Here is a 17,458-nt window from a genome sequence, read left to right on the forward strand (position 1 = left end):
TTTTTTTTTTTTAATAAGTTCGTCGCAACATAGAGAGACGGAGATAGGCATAGTCTAAAAATCAAGAGGGGAAGGCGATGGTGAGGCACGACGTGCTTGCGCAAGACACAACACTGACGGCGGAAGGGGCGGGAACAAGAAGAGCTCTTAAGTTTTAAGAGCTTCCGGTGGGTGAGTTTGGACGGGCCACGTCATAACTAAGGATGTCGCGTCATGAGGAAAGACGGGATTGGTTGTGCAGGAGGAAAGAGGCGGGGATTGCATCGCGGCGGCGGATTGGCCAAGGACGGAGGGGAAGTAGGCGGGGACTTATCTGAAGAGTGGGCGGCGCTTACGATGTCCCGACCCCGGCGGGTTTTAGCGAGGCGGGGCAAAGAAGGAGGCTTTGTATTGGTCAGTGGAGAGGGGGTGGAGTTTCCCTGCGGAGTGGGCGGTGCTTCCCGGACTCAGAACCGCACGGGTCCTATCAGGGTAGGCGGGGGGCGGGCGTTTGCCGTGACGCGTTCAAACCTGAGGCGCTGAGGTGAGGAGAGGACGTCTCGGTGTCCGCGCGGGCTCGTCTCAGTCTCCTGAGGGGAGCAGAGCCGGCAGGATGATCCGCGGGCGGAGGCTGCTGGGCGGGCTGCGTCCTCTGCTGGCGGCGGCGAGTCCCTCAGCGAGCCCGGCGGAGCCTCGCCGGCCGTTTCGTACAGGGGAGCCCCGACTTTACGACCCCGTCAAAGGTGCGCGTCAGGCGGGGGTGGCTTCTTCTCTAGGCCTGGCCTACCTCGCAGGGTTGTCGTGAGGCTAATCTAGGGCTGGGGCGAGAGGAGGAGCCTCTCGAGGAAAAGTAAAAATCGAATAAATGACGAGTGGGTTGGTACTGGTATTTTCATCCAACCCTTCCCTCTTTATTGGAATGGTTGATTGGCTAAGATCTCTTCTGAAGTGGATGCTAATTTAATAGAATTTGAAATGGGTTTTTTTTTAGAGTTTGTAAAAAATGGGACAATTTTTAATCCCCCTTACACGTGTGTCTCGTTTAATTAATTCACTGACTTGATTGACTGATTGGCCGAAATCTACATACCTGTGCACACATATAAAAAAAGTTTTAAAATTATTTCGTTGCAAGCACTTGGAAATATTTGTCAGCTTATTACAAACAACTTCTTTTAGATGAATTATTTAACTGACTAAAATCTGTGCAGTGTGCATCTTAACAGAAGAGTTCTGAAGTGGGAGACTTTTAGATGATGCATGCGTGTGTCAGTAGTGGTGTTCCTCATTCCTTTTTGCAAACAATAGCCCCCCCCCCCCCATAATAAGGTCAAGGTCCCCCTGCCTGTACGGGCCAGTCTTGACAGACTCTAGGGTTTTGTTCTCATCTCACTTAAGAGGCCGGGGGCCAGCGCTGTCCGCAGACACCTCCGGGTCACGTGGCCAGCGTGATGAAGCTGCTCTGGCGAACCGGCACCAGCTCAGCACACGGAAACGCCGTTTACCTTCCTGCTATAAAGCGGTACCTATTTATCTACTTGCACTTAAGGGTGCTTTCGAACTGCTAGGTGGGCAGGAGCTGGGACCGAACAACGGGAGCTCACCGCGCCGCGGGGATTCGAACCGCCAACCATGCGATCGGCAAGTCCTAGGCGCTGAGGTTTTACCCACAGCGCCACCAGTGTCCCCCCCATAATAAATTACATTATTTTTAATGTAAGTACTTGCAAAAAAGTGGGCTGCTTCAGCTGCTCTTAATTGTAGCTCACCACGACACTTGATAACTACAAGTGAGGAGGTGGAAGTCACTACTATTTCCTTACTTAAATATATAGTGCATTGTACAATAACTATCTCATGTTTCTTTGATTTGAACCTATAAAATGATGGTAATGAATTCAGTAAGTATGTAATGTGAATCAAGAAGTAAATGCCATGCAGCACAATTCTATTCATGCTTCTTCAGAAATAAATTCCACTTAGTTCAATGGAGTTTACCTCCCCTAATACGCTTGCTTAGCGTTTCAGCATTAGTCAGTGGAAAAACATAGATTCCAAGGTAATACCACGTACCTGCATTTTTGTAAGTTTTTTGTATTTAAAATAATTGTTGTTGTTGTGTAGTTGTTTAGTCGTGTCCGACTCTTCGTGACCCCATGGACCAGAGCACGCCAGGCACTCCTGTCTTCCACTGCCTCCCTCAGTTTGGTCAGACTCATGTTTGTAGCTTCAAAAACACTGTCCAACCATCTCGTCCTCTGTTGTCCCCTTCTCCTTGTGCACACCATCTTTCCCAACATCAGGGTCTTTTCCAGGGAGTCTTCTCTTCTCATGAGGTGGCCAAAGTATTGGAGCCTCAGCTTCACAATCTGTCCTTCCAGTGAGCACTCAGGGCTGATTTCCTTAAGAATGGATAGGTTTGATCTTCTTGCAGTCCATGGGACTCTCAGGAGTCTCCTCCAGCACCATAATTCAAAAGCATCAATTCTTCGGCAATCAGCCTTCTTTATGGTCCAGCTCTCACTTCCATACATCACTACTGGGAAAACCATGGCTTTAACTCTACGGACCTTTGTTGGCAAGGTGATGTCTCTGCTTTTTAAGATGCTGTCTAGGTTTGCCATCGCCTTTCTCCCAAGGAGCAGGCGTCTTTTAATTTCGTGACTGCTGTCACCATCTGCAGTGATCATGGAGCCCAAGAAAGTAAAATCTCTCACTGCCTCCATTTCTTCCCCTTCTATTTGCCAGGAGGTGATGGGCCCAGTGGCCATGATCTTTTTTTTGTTGTTGTTGTTGTTTTGATGTTGAGCTTCAGACCATATTTTGCACTCTCCTCTTTCACCCTCGTTAAAAGGTTCTCTGGAGCAGGAACCGGCAAGCCACTCCAGTATACCTGCCAAGAAAACTCCATGGACAAAGACAACAGGCATTTAAAATAATTACTAGTCTTCAAAAAAATACAGCCTCATTAGCAGAGTATACTTTTACAATTAAGTCATTTTAACAAAGTTATGGTGGCTGTTTCATTTTTAGAGCAAAACATAGCTCTAATTAATACCATAATGACTGAAACAAACAAACAGTTATCAGTCTTCTTAAAGATGCCCTTTGTACATCATACGCCAGTAATTGTAGTCCTGGTTCATGCCTGGCATCTCAAGGTAAAAATTTCAGCAACGTAAACAGCATGTTTAAACCTAACTGTTGAACTGCTGATTGCGTTGCTAAAATTAGGAATGCCAGGACTACAACTGTTGGTGCATAAAGTGCAAAGGGCACCTGAAAGGCTTGCCGTTACGAAGACTGATAACTGTTTGGTTGTTTCAGTCAGTATGGTTTTAATTAGAGCTATGTTTTGTTCTATAAACAGAACAGCCATTGTAACTTTGCTTTTATTTTTTAACAAGAAAAGCTGCTTTCTACAGCTTGCGTAAATTTTTGTGGAAAACATGGATGTTCTTTCTCTCTTCATAAATCTACATATCTTGTGGGGGGAAAGGGAATAAGTTATATGGAGCTTTGAAGCCACCGGGAAACATATTCAACCATTTTGTTCACAACCACAACATACAGTTAAAGCAGTAGCATGCCACTTTACGTTTCTGAGCACAATTCAAAGTGTTGGTGCTGATCTTTAAAGCCCTAAACAGCCTCAGCCCTATATACCTGAAGGAGTGTCTCCACCCCCACCATCCAACCCAGACACTGAGGTCCAGTGCCAAGGGCCTTCTCGGTAGTAGTGCCCGCCCTCCCATCAGATGTCACGGAAATAAACAATTATCAGACTTTTAGAAGACATCTGAAGGCTGCCCTGTTTAGGGAAGTTTTTATGACTGACGTTTTAATGTATTTTTAATCTTTTGTTGGAAGCTGCCTAGACTGGCTGGGGAAACCCAGCCAGATGGGTGCGGTATAAATAATAAATGGTTGTTGTTTAACAGTCATTGCTTCCCGCAAAGAATCCTAAAAACTGCAGTTCATTGAGTGAGAGTGGTTAAGAGATTCCTCACAGAGTTGAAGCACACAAACTACAGCGCTGAGAATTCTTTGGGCGAAGCCATTACTGTTAAAATAGTGCAAGAGTGCTTTAAATACACAGGAAGGACATGACATCTCTCTGTATCTGAGAATTGCCAAGCCTTTCCAAACATACATTTCTACCGTAAGGGCTGAGATTCATCAAATGCTGGATTCTGCTTTCTCCAAACTTGATATATTGGACACGTTAGGTAGCAATAAGGTTGTGGCTTTATTTCTCAACTGAGTCTGCTAAGCACTAACAGCATGGTATTATTTCCGGCTTCTTTCAGATTTGGAGAAGGGAGTCATCGATGCCTACAAGAAAATGAAAGACTTCCTTCCCGGCAGTAGCTGGCACCCCGGGCATGTTACAGAAGGTTTACCTCCTGACCACGCTGATGTGGTCATTGTTGGGGGTGGAGTAATAGGCTGGTCTATTGCCTTCTGGCTGAAGATGAAAGAACCACAGAGAAATGCATATCGAGTAGTGGTGGTGGAGAAAGACATTAAGGTCATTTAACATCTGAGATCAATAATGGGGGTCTTGCGGAACGGTTTCAAACATCAAGTTTGTTAAGTGTCAGGCTTACTTTGTGCAATATAGGCAATGAGCCATTAATGTGTGTCCAAAAGACACGCATGGCGACAAACCCGGAAGTGACAGGACAGCGTCATGAATAGGGAGGAACTGGTGTGGAAGGGGGCAAGAGGATGCTTATACCCCCTCCACCAACGCAGGGGCCACAGACAGAACACCCACGCAAAATGGTCATTGACTGTATTCACATCCCTTCTAGAAAGATGAATTGCATTAAAGTGCATTTCTGAAGGTGTGCTGTAGTACTTAGCGTCAGACTTGGCCCATGGAGACCTGCTTTAAATCTCTGCTCAGCCATCAAGCTATCTAGGTGACTCAAAGCCAACCACACATTCTCAGCTTCACCTGCCTCACAGCTTTAGTTGTAAATATTAAATAGAAGGGCAGGGAGAGAGAACTCTGCAGTCTGCCCTGTACTTCTTGGAGCCAGGGCAAGATAAAAAAGTAATAAGTAATCAGGGTGGCTGTTTATTATATTAAATGTAGAAACAGTAGGTGACCTTTTGAATTGCAGATTGATAATGCTGCAACAGCAATAAATGGGCATTCACCATTTTGTCCTGCCAGGGAATCTCTTCCACAGTTGCGTTTTATTTTCTTACTGCTCTTTACATTGCTGAAATGTTTCTGGGAGAGGGGATTTGACTATGGAGCTAAGTGACAGCATCATTTTCTGTTTTGCTTCTTTGCAGTATTCCAAAGCATCTACAGTACTCTCTGTAGGGGGAATACGGCAGCAGTATTCGATTCCAGAAAATATCAAGATGAGCCAGTTTTCGGCAAACTTCCTGCGCACCATCAACGTATGTCATGATGTCTGGGTGTTTGTGGGAATGTTGGAGTGGAGGAGTCTCACTCTTGCTTCTGTCAATGGCCTGCCTTGCATCCTCTGGAACAGGCAAATGGGCCATCGGTCCATCTTGAAGGAGACAAGATATGGGAATGTGCAACTACTTCGATATCTACAGTACAATGGTGGAGTGTTTGAATGCATTGAATAACCATGGTGCAGTTTGCTCCACTGCCCTTGTCCTAATAACACAGTCACCCTAGCATCCACATACAGACCTGAATCTATCAATTGGCATCCCAGTAGCAAGTTATTCAAACAGAAAACACTGGTGTTTCTTCCTGATTTTGTCTCAACTCCATTAAGAGTGCTGTAGGGTAACCATATACTATACACTTTCTAGATCAGAAGTTAAAGTTCTACATTTCTGTTTATATACTGTTGGGAATTTTGGACATGTGTCATTCTTGAAGCTTCTTCGGGTTTAATTTATCGCCCCATATACATGCATGGATTGTTTCTTTTGTTTATTATTTTTCTCCTAAATCCTTCGGCCATTGTTACATAATGTGTGCTTGAGAGATGCTAAGAGTTGGCATATCATAATGGTCAAGTCTGAAGTCCTAAGCACACTTATTAGAGAATGTCCCACTTTTAGTAAACATACTTGGAATCGCACTTTTAAGAATGAAGCATAAACCAGTTCAGATATTTTCTTTGCCATGATCAGGTAGTCCTAGATAAGCCATTACCCCCCTCCCCCATAGCTTCTCATCTAGAATATGGGGATAACAATAATGCACTGTTGTGTAAGGACTACATGCAGGGGTCAGCAAACTTTTTCAGCAGGTGGCCGGTCCACCGTCCCTCAGACCTTGTGGGGGGGTTGGACTATATTGGGGGGGGGGCACGAACGAATTCCTATGCCCCACAAATAACCCAGAGATGCATTTTAAATAAAAGCACACATTCTACTCATGTAAAAACACCAGGCAAACCCCACAAATAACCCAGAAATGCATTTTAAATGAAAGGGCACATTCTACTCATGTAAAAACACACTGATTCCCAGACCGTCCACGGACCAGATTTAGAAGGCGATTGGGCTGGATCCGGCCCCCAAGCCTTAGTTTGCCTACCCATGGACTACCGTGATCATAAAGCTCTTTAAACTCTCAAGAAAAGAGCTATAGCAGTGATATGTATTCCTGTAAGTTTCCCACTCCATCCCATCCTGAAGACAGCAATCCTTGAAATGTAAACAGATTATCTTTTTGTTCCAGCAATACCTTGGTGTTGTCACCCAGCCACCCATAGATATTCAGTTTAACCCATCAGGCTATCTCTTCCTGGCTTCAGAGGATGGAGCTGCTCTGCTGGAGGAGAATGTTGGAATTCAAAGGTATGGGGTTCTGAGGATCCTTTGGGTAAAAGTTGCTTAGAGAGAAGAAACAGTGATAGGCATGTATGTATGAATGAGGTCTTTGAAAATGTTACATTCTTTTAAAGCCATAGTGGTTTTCTGCCCCCAGCATTGAGATCACCTGTGGTAATTTTACCTATTTGCTCACACAGATTATTTGGAAATTACTTTCTTTGGAAAGTAGACTTTTTGACTTTAAAAATAATAACATAAATTGCCCCTTCCGGCCCTTATTAGAGCATCTTTTAAATTGACAAAATGGATTTTTCCCCATCTTGTGCATTCTGATGAGAGTTCTTTAATGATTTGTTTGCTTGCTTTTTTCAGGAGGGAAGGAGCAGAGATCTCACTACTATCACCAGCACAACTGAAAAAGAAGTATCCGTGGTTGAATACAGATGGAGTAGCTTTGGCTTCCATTGGTACTAGACTGCTGAATCTCCATCTTTCCTAAAGATTAATAGCACTGCTGTCTCAAGTAAACAGTTTAAAATAAAAATGCTCTGTTCTTCCTTTTTGTATGCTTAACTTACAGGGACTCTAAAATGAACAAGCCCCTATTTCTCCTATTTTCTGCTGACAGCTTCCTTATGAGTGGCTAGTCCAGTACTGGTCCTTCAACCCCTGCCCCATCAGCTGCATTCTCACTCAGATCCATAGTCAGAAATGTTGGAGATCCATATCTCAGGGCAAAATGGCGCAACCCATGAATATTAGCATAATTATCTCATTTATTAAATAGTTTAAAAGGAAAAAAATACATTTCAATAAAATGTGCTCATGTGCTTTTATCCACACATCTATCCAATGGCTGCAAAGGCAATAAAAACACTGGAAGCTGAGAGCAGATTTTCTGCTTATTGAGAATTTTGATAGATTTCTGCCTACACATTTTCTTACTTGGTATTCTGAAGTGTCTCTTAAATGAGAGTCTGACTGTTATTCCTGTTGGTGCCGGGGCCTCATTCCCTTCTCATGTTATTGCCTGGTTTCCTAATATCTGGTCATATTTTCTGGGTTCTTTCACATTTCTTTTAGTGATCAAGAGACAGAGCTGCAGATAAGAGCAAACCTGGACCAAATTGCCTCTCCTAACACTGCTGACTGTTTGCCAAAGTACAGTGGAGGTTACTTGTTACAGTCAAACCTTGGTTCTCGAACTGCTCTGTTTTCAAATGCTGAAAACCCGGAAGTAAATGCTCTGGTTTTCAAACGTTCCACAGAACTCAAATGTCCGATGGGGCTTCCACCTGAGTTCAAGAAGCTCTTGCAACCAATTGGAAGCTGTGCCTTGGTTGTCAAATGTTTCCGAAATCAAATTATCTTCCGGAATGGATTATGTTCAACAACCAAGGTTTGACTGTATAAGAAATCTTGCAGGGGGTGGGGGTTGTTCTGTTTTGTTCTGGGCTTTTTTACTGAGTTTGCCTGTTGGGAAAGATCAATTGTTCTTAGCCAACCAAGAGTGCTATTCAGAAATGTTCAGAGTATGGCTGCAGAATAGGTGTCATGGCATTGTAATTCTAAACTAGATTGCCTTGTGTTCTCTGTTTTGTCTTCTTAAGGCTTGGAAAATGAGGGATGGTTTGACCCCTGGACTCTTCTCAATGCTTTCCGGAACAAAGCAATATCATTGGGTGTCTACCAGAGCTGCGGCGAAGTGAAATGTGAGTCTGTCACCTCCACTTGGTATTGCAAGCACACACCATCATTACCACTGAATTGTGTTGGGTAGCTCAGCCTCCTGGCACCAGGGGGCAGAAACCCTATTCAGTACAGTCTTACCTTGGTTCTCGAACAGAATCCGAAACCGTTAAAAAACCAAGGCGCAGCTTCCAGTTGGCTGCAGGAGCAGTGGAATGCCCTCCAACCGTATCGTTTAAGCACCAGGCAGAAACATTATTATTTACTTAGATAGTTCTGTATCATGTTAATGATTTAAACTGAGCAAGTTTTAGTCTATTTTAAAATTAAAGTTTTACTGTTTTGTATATTTGTTTTATGCTGTATACCAGGTGTGGGGAGCCTTTGGCTCTTCAAATATTGCTGAACTACAACTCCCATTATCCCTAGCCATTGGCCATGCTTGCTGCAGTTGATGGGATCTGCAGTCTAGTAACATCTTGTTGTATTATTTTACTGTTGTTAGCCACTCTGAGCCCGGCTTCGGCTGGGGAGGGCGGGATATAAATAAAATTTATTATTATTATCCGGAGGACCAATCTTTACACACAGCTGCCGTATACCATCCTGAAATCTCATCTAATGAAGGGGGGCTACAAAAAATGCTTCAAATATTTTACCCAAGGGATTGGAAGCCCTCATTTTTCCATGTCTTAGATTTCAAAGTTGAGCCAAAGCAAAGTTGCTTCTGTATGTTCTTTTTCATCATCTGCAGCTTTCGACTTGTATACAGAAGAACTGAGGACACATGATGGGGATCGTATTAATTTCTCCCGTATCAAGGGTGTTAATGTAAGTCATTATTTGAACTACTTCAATTAAAAGTAGGGGCAAGATGTGCTGAATAGAAGGTTCCAAGGAGAAGCTCACAGAAAACCCTCAATTTAAAAAAATATATATATAATTTTTATTAAAGATTTTATTGGGTTACAAAAATATGTTCATTGTCTCTATTTTCAGGTTGTAGTCTTTTCTACTTGTCAGTTATGTTTGATGTGATGGCCTCTCAAAACTTCTGTTTCTATGAGGTGCTTCTGTAGTTTAGCAGAGCTAACGAGAGCTTACAAAACTAAAAAGAACTTTAGTACAGTATGATCTGCCCTTGAACTTTTGACAGAACAGATAAAATAGGCAGGCTTGTGGCCACTGACTTCTTAGATGACAATATTACATATTAACCTTTGTTCAAGGGCCAGTATTGTACTGGGCAGGAGAAGGGCTGGAAATGGGGCTTTGATATCATTTCAGGCTTCTTTGTGTATCCCATGCTGCAGTGCCACCTGGTTCCCTGGCTCTGTTACAGGGCTAAGGAACCTGTGGCTTGCCAGATCTTGGTTGCTGGTGATGGGAGTTATAGTCCAGCAACATCTGAAGGTCCACAGGTTCCCCAGCCCTGCTCCACTAGCCTAAAGGAAAAGCCAATCTAAGATATAGGTATGTGTTCAGTAGTCTGCACTCCCCCCCAAAACTGCTCTTCTCTTCTCTCCCTAAGCGAAGTGGCTCCAGTGTTAGCTCAGTTTAAGACTGCCATGCAAATGTACTGAAGATATACATGGATGCCAACAATTTCTGGCATTTTCTGGCATGTCCTCTGGGGTGTACTTTGCCAGGCTTGTGTGTGACATGAAAAGGAGGTGGAATGCACAATAGCAACTAGACAGGAAATCCCAGCGTTTTTCATAATGGAACAAGAAGTAAATCAGAAAGCACTCTATCACTTCCACGATGCAACAAATGCTTGGTCACATATCCTGTGAGATTTCCCTGGCTTTTTTCCTTTTTGCTTGTGTATTTCCCATTGTCATCTGGAAAACCCATGTCAGAGAGGGTATTTGCTTGCCTAATGAAACAGTTACCAGGTCCTCCCTACTGTGTTACCCTCTAGGTCCAGATGCCCGACAGTATAGAATCCACCAAAATAGAATGTGGTTTTGTGGTGAATGCAGCAGGAGCTTGGTCAGGCAGTGTGGCAGAGATGGCTGGCATTGGAACTGGGCCGCCACACTCAATGCTGGGCATCAGGCTTCCTGTGGAACCCAAGAAAAGGTATGGCTATACCTAGTATTTATGCTGCTTTGGAGTTCATATGTTAAATACCTTTAAACAATTAAATGGTAACCATATATTGTGATAGGGACGCGGGTGGCGCTGTGGGTTAAACCACAGAGCCTAGGGCTTGCCGATCAGAAGGTCAGTGGTTTGAATCCCCGTGACTGGGTGAGCTCCCATTGCTCGGTCCCTGCTCCTGCCCACCTAGCAGTTCGAAAGCACCTTAAAGTGCAAGTAGATAAATAGGTACCACTCTGGCGGGAAGGTAAACGGCGTTTCCATGCGCTGCTCTGGTTCGCCAGAAGCAGCTTAGTCATGCTGGCCACATGACCCGGAAGCTGTACGCCGGCTCCCTCGGCCAATAAAGCGAGATTGGCGTTTCCATGCGCTGCTCTGGTTCGCCAGAAGCAGCTTAGTCATGCTGGCCACATGACCCGGAAGCTGTACGCCGGCTCCCTCGGCCAATAAAGCGAGATGAGCACCGCAACCCCAGAGTCGGTCACGACTGGACCTAATGGTCAGGGGTCCCTTTACCTTTTTATATATTGTGATTCTCAGATTTGTGAGGGCTGCCAGCATGATTCACTTTGAAGTTAGGGCCAGAGTTTTTGTACTGTTCCTCTGTTGCCACACACGATAGACCTACACTTATTTTTCTAAATCTGTGGCTCTGCAGATCGGTTTTAGTCCAGCAACATCTGGTGGGGCCACACCTTCCTTGCCCCTGATCCAAATGGTTAGACAGCTACTGCTCCTTCTTCTTTAAACTTTGCTAGTAAAACATAGATTACTGGAATTGGTAACTTTTTCCTAGCACAGCTGCCTTCTTTCATATTTCACCCATAAATCTCTCCCCCCCCCTCTCTCTCTGTGTGTGTGTGTGAGAGAGAGAGAGAGAGAGAGAGAGAGAGGGAGAGAGAGAGAGAGAGATACCTGAGTGATAAGAACACATGCCTTGTATACCAGATATTCCTGGTTCAGTCCCGGGCTTTTCCAGTTGAAAGGATCTTTGCTTGCAGAGCTGGAAAAGAGACCTTTGCCTGAGATTTGCTCCCAATTGAACTAAACAGTGCCAGGCCAGAAGGATTGATGGCTTTGTTTCTAAGGCAGCTTTAGCAATCATCATCTGAGGCTCTTTTTTGTGTGTCTCTTCCACAAGAGGACCAGGGGGTGATGACATGAAGAACTGGTATTTTCTGAGATTCCTTTCTATTTGTGGAATGCTCTCCCCAAGGAGAGGCGCCAGGCCATTGGCTAATTAAACAATCTGTGGGCTTTTAAACTGGGGTTTTTTGTTTGTTATGGTATGCAATTTTGTGTTTTTATATTGTAAACCATCCTGTGATCCTTGGATGGAGGGTGGTATAGAAATTTAATAAATAATAAGAAGAAATGAAATGAAAGACAGCTCTTACCTTGCCTGTTGTAATTTCAAGGTCCAAGCTCACGTGTCATGCCCTGTGGCTACTCTTTATCCCTCTTAGTTTGCATGGAGATGTAGTATTTTGGCCTTGATTAAATGCTGGAGCTATTTTCTCTTTGTCATTGTGCTGCTAGGTATGTCTATGTCTGGCACTGCCCTGATGGACCTGGCTTGGAGTGTCCTCTGCTAATCGACACCACAGGAGCTTACTTCCGGAGGGAAGGCCTGGGTGGCAACTACCTTGGAGGCTTAAGCCCTACAGAAGTGAGTTTACCAAGATTTTATTGGGAGCTGACTCTTAGGAAGCCACAGCAGGGACATCAGCCCCCAGAGAGGAAGCGCTCTGGGTGTTTCTGATGTTGTACATGTTAACTCGCATGTAAGGAAGTGTTCCTGTAAGAACACTGCAAGGGGAAATGATTTGTTATGGGAAAGTTCCATTGTGCTAGCACAAGTCTCTTGCAGTAGTGGAACGGGACTGTTGGGATACCAACCGTATTGTTTTATCATTTGGTGAGCATCTAAAATTTGATTAAGTCTTTATCACTCTTTTTCTCTAAAGAGCTCTGGATGACTTGACACATGTGGTCACTTCTCTCCCCCACCATTCCAATGAAGGCTAGGCTTTGAATTAGTGGAATAATAATAATAATAATAATAATAATAATAATAATAATAATAATAATAAAATTATTCATTCATTCATTTATACCCCGCCCATCTGGCTGGGTTTCCCCAGCTGCTCTGGGCTGCTTCCAGCAGAGTATTAAAATACAGTGGTACCTCGGGTTACATATGCTTCAGGTTACAGACTCCGCTAACCCAGAAATATTACCTCGGGTTAAGAACTTTGCTTCAGGATGAGAACAGAAATCGTCCTCCGGCGGCGCGGCAGCAGTGGGAGGCCCCATTAGCTAAAGTGGTGCTTCAGGTTAAGTACAGTTTCAGGTTAAGAACGGACCTCCGGAACAAATTAAGTACTTAACCCGAGGTACCACTGTACAATGATTCATCAAATATTAAAAGCTTCCCTAAACAGGGTTGCCTTCAGATGTCTTCTAAAAGTCCCATAGTTGTTTATTTCTTTGACATCTGATGAGAGGGTGTTCCACAGGGTGGGCGCCATTACCGAGAAGACCCTCTGCCTGGTTCCCTGTAACTTCACTTCTCGCAGTGAGGGAACTGCCAGAAGGCCCTCAGCGCTGGATCTCAGTGTCTGGGCAGAACGATGGGTAAGACAACTGAGTAAGCATTGTGGTTCAATAAGGATTTGAATCCAGATCTGTCTTGGTCAAAGCCCAATGCTATTCGCTGCCCCACACTGACAGCTGAAGTCTACCCAAAGCCTACCCAAGCATGCTGTAGTTTGAGACTTGGCTATTGCATTTGAGTTGCTCTCTATCTGCCCTGTGGCTGCACTTTTCTAGGGGAGGTTCAAAATGCAAACAAGGTTTTCAGCTGCCATGATTGTAATTTTCTGGTGCCCAGAATTCAGCTTCTTGTGCTTTCTTCTTAGGAGGAAGAGCCAGATATCCAGGACCTGGAAGTAGATCATGAGTTCTTCCAGGATAAAGTCTGGCCCAAGCTGGCTCACCGGGTGCCCAACTTTCAATCCTTGAAGGTAATGATTGACTTTCTCAAGGAGGTGGTTAAGGAGTTAACTCCTTAAACTTTATTTTGGGGCCTGGTGCAGACATATTGCCCACTTATGGTTAATCAATCAGAAGCACCTTGCAGGTTTCACTTCCTCATATTTTGTATTGCCCTTCTATTTATTTCTGTTTTGAGCTAACTGTGATCAACATTTCATCTACCTCATTAGTCTTCAGGCCCCTCGTTGTCTTTGATACTGACAGTCCAGTGGTGCCTTAGAAGTTGAACGGAATCCGTTCCGGAAGTCCGTTCGACTTCCAAAACGTTCGGAAACCAAGGTGCGGCTTCTGATTGGCTGCAGGAAGTTCCTGCAGCCAATCAGAAGTTGTGTTGGATATTCAGGTTCCAAAGAACATTCACAAACCGGAACGCTCACGGGTTTGCGGCGTTTGGGAGCCAAAACGTTCGACTCACAAGGCGTTTGGGAGCCAAAGTACGACTGTATAAGTTTTGAATTTGGACTGGGTATGTTTGCTTCGGTGAATTTTGTGATGAGGTCAGAATGGACTAGTGGTCCTCTGCTGGTATAATTATTCTCTGTAAGCAATACAACTGTTTCAACTTATTCCTCCTTGTTCCTGTAGGGTGAGTTGATAGTTGTACATTAGCCACAGTGAGTTTGCAATCTGGCTAGCAAGACTTGTCTTGTAGGGTGTTTCGCAGCCATTGACACTATTTCACTTCACATATTACACTAAACCACTGGGATGGGAAACATTTAGCCCTCCAGATGTTGCTAGATTTCAGCTCCCATCATCCCTGACTGTTGGCCATAATGCTGTTTGATGTGAACTAGAGTCCAGTAATTTCTGGAGAGCCACAGTTCTCCTGGGCTCATGTGTTCCTTCTCTCTCCCATCTGCGAAAGAGGAAGTGGGGAACTGAGGAACTCAAGGCTCACAGCAGCTTGTTTCATGTTTGTGCACATCTGAAAACCACTCTAATAATAAAATGATGTGGTTTTTAACCTTCTGGATTACCCAGGACGATTGTAGGCCATCCATCCATTATATATTTAAAGTAAAAGTCACATTCTTAGGATGTCGAACTCTGCAATTCTTGCGGGTTAGCACCAAATCACAAAGATCTTAGAACTTTCATCTCTATCTTGCTTTTCCCTCTTGAGTTCTATACATAGCCTTTTATCCCTCTTGTTCAGCTAGGAATAACTGGCTAGGATTCAATATCTAAGTACAGTGGTACCTTGGGTTACATACCCTTCAGGTTACATACGCTTCAGGTTACAGACTCTGCTAACCCAGAAATAGTACCTCGGGTTAAGAACTTTGCTTCAGAATGAGAACAGAAATCGTGCTCTGGTGGCGCAGTAGCAGCAGGAGGCCCCATTAGCTAAACTGGTGCTTCAGGTTAAGAACAGTTTCAGGTTAAGAACGGCCCTCCGGAACGAATTAAGTACTTAACCCGAGGTACCTCTGTAGTATACTGTATTTTACTGGTGGGTTTAAGAGTGCAGCCTTGTCTGTTTCTGTAGGTCTGTCCCTGAGATCCTCTGTTAGTCCTGTCATTGACAGTTCAGGGACTGTATCTTGTGACTGAAATAGCTTTATCTTTATCTCATGACAGGTGAAGAGTTCTTGGGCTGGTTACTATGACTACAACATCTTTGACCAGAGTCCTGTGATTGGTGTGCACCCACTGGTGGAAAACCTCTATTTCGCCACAGGCTTCAGTGGACACGGACTTCAGCAGTCACCAGCTGTGGGCCAAGCCCTAGCTGAGCTCATAATTGATGGGAAATTCAAGGCCATCGACCTAAGCATATTCTCCTTCAACAGGTTCTTCAAAGGGAACAAGGCTGTAGAAAGGAACATCATTTAAGTGCTTTAGAGAGCTGGGTATCTTGATGGCGAGTCCCAGCTCTTTCTGTTCTTCCCTACTTTCTTTCCCAGATTAATGACTACATGCCCATGCAGCACTTCGTGAAGACTGTTCAGATTCCCATACTGTTCCTACAAGTGTTGCACTGCACAGCTCCACATCATTTGAGTGGGCCTCAGACAGGATAAACTCCTTGTGTAAGATTGCTGCTTCTCCATTTTAATCCATGTAACAATTGAAAATTCAAGTAATAATAATAATTTTATTATTTATACCCCACCCATCTGGCTGGGTTTCCCCAGCCACTCTGGGCAGCTCCCAACAGAGGACTAAAAACAGAATAGAACTTCAAACATTAAAAACTTCCCAAAACAGGAAGTCCAATACAGCTATAGATCAAGACACTCTAAATCAGGGTGATCCAACTTTTCATACCACGTTGGCCGCAAGAGCCAACTGGGTGTCTCCATCGTGCCAATTACAGGTTAAGAGCATGAGTCCTTCTGAATGGGGTCCCTCAAGTCTGCTGCTGTTTGTGCAGCTATTCAGGTGGCTCTAGGAAGCGTAAAAGCAGTGTGCTGAAGGACTAGCCTTCTGCATCCCCAACTCTGCTTTTTTGCTGGCATCTGGTATTTAGAGGTAAACCACCTCTGAATGTGGAGTTTGTGCTTTTATGTTCTACCTGCCATTAAAAGACTGTGATCAAATTATTTTTTTAAAAAAACCCAATATGGGGTTTTTAATAGCCCACTGAGCAAGAGATTGTCAGTATGTTTGGGGGCATGGAGAAGATGCAGTATGTTTGGGGGCATGGAGAAGATGTTTTTTTTTTAACAGCCTTTCAGCTTAACCTACAGGGTGGTTGTGAGGATTAAGTGAGGAAGGGGAGAACCATGCACACCACCTTGAATTCTTTGGAGGGAAAAGTGGGATATAAATGCAGTAAGTGAATGAATAAAATAATAACTCCTAATGGTCATGGCCTGAGCAATTAAGCTTTGTATAATAATTGATGTTTTTATTCCCTTGCATGGGGAAGGTGCCCTCCCTTTCCACCAGGCTGCTGATTAACACGAGTCAGGAACAGTCCTGGATTTATGTAATGTGGTACAAAGCAGTTGAATTTAGGTTCCTTGGGTCCTTGATTCAGAAAGAAAATTTCCAACACTTGGTGAAACCTCATTGTAATTAAGCACTGAATCTTCGTAAGTTAGAAAATGTCTCGGGAGCTGTGCTACTCAAAAAGGAGATGTCCAGTTTGGTCTTGCTCTTCTGCTATTGTACTTACCATGGATCTCCCTGGCTTTTTGCTACATCTGACTTTCTGATGCTGTTTCTTGATTCGTGGAAGAGACAATCGCTTGTTGAACTGACAGCTGGTTATTTTGGATAACCTTAGAACTGAGGTCATTGGAACTATGTTTCGAAGTGGAAGAAATGAACTATTTTCACCCTTATCCCAGAAATCAGGCTTGACTTTTTACTGTTTCTATATACCATTAAAAAAACAACTGCAGCAGCATTATTGGGGGTTAAAATAATGAGTTTTCTTTTTTTACAGTTGGAGGTAGAAAAGGAAAGGTGGTCTGTAAAGTTATTTCAAAGAGTGGAAGGCAGTTTAAAAGCGAGAACCAATTTCTGTTGGATGCATTGCTTCCACCCCTGTTTTTTCATTTCGATTCATTTTTCTGGCAAGTACTGACAGTGAGGCAAAAGACATGTGGGGGTGTGCTATGGGAAGCAGCCTCTCTCAAACCAGTTCCAACTCTGAAGAACTGTACCTTCAGCCTAATCGGTGCTTGCTAATTTTGGTTGAGAAGGGAAGATTTCATAAAAAGCATAATGGCAACAAGAGTTTAATGAGGGAAGGAAAAGTTCCTCAGAAACATGCTATGATGGAAAAATTGATATTCACAAGGTAACAGAGAGAGTTGTGAATACAAGATAATTGTTTTGAGCAATTTTATTTTAGAATATTGCAAGTTACTGGTACCTTTCCAGC

The 17,458-nt window shown here is 43.9% G+C and overlaps 1 protein-coding gene across 1 annotated transcript in view; it reads left to right on the forward strand.

Annotated features, from left to right (window-relative positions):
• Window positions 1-506: 506 nt before the first annotated feature.
• Window positions 507-17,458, forward strand: part of FOXRED1 (FAD dependent oxidoreductase domain containing 1) — a 233,671-nt gene continuing 216,719 nt past the window's right edge. The window contains exons 1-11 of the mRNA XM_081844421.1: window positions 507-722; window positions 4,290-4,510; window positions 5,290-5,400; window positions 6,671-6,789; window positions 7,138-7,232; window positions 8,376-8,477; window positions 9,209-9,285; window positions 10,379-10,539; window positions 12,100-12,229; window positions 13,482-13,586; window positions 15,202-16,252. Of these exons, the coding sequence (XP_081700547.1) occupies window positions 593-722; window positions 4,290-4,510; window positions 5,290-5,400; window positions 6,671-6,789; window positions 7,138-7,232; window positions 8,376-8,477; window positions 9,209-9,285; window positions 10,379-10,539; window positions 12,100-12,229; window positions 13,482-13,586; window positions 15,202-15,456 (1,506 nt within the window). The 5' untranslated portion in view covers window positions 507-592 and the 3' untranslated portion in view covers window positions 15,457-16,252. The remainder of the gene's footprint in view (window positions 723-4,289; window positions 4,511-5,289; window positions 5,401-6,670; window positions 6,790-7,137; window positions 7,233-8,375; window positions 8,478-9,208; window positions 9,286-10,378; window positions 10,540-12,099; window positions 12,230-13,481; window positions 13,587-15,201; window positions 16,253-17,458) is intronic.

The sequence above is a fragment of the Podarcis erhardii genome, assembly GCF_964252035.2.
Source record: "Podarcis erhardii genome assembly, chromosome: 16".
Classification (NCBI taxonomy): domain Eukaryota; kingdom Metazoa; phylum Chordata; class Lepidosauria; order Squamata; family Lacertidae; genus Podarcis; species Podarcis erhardii.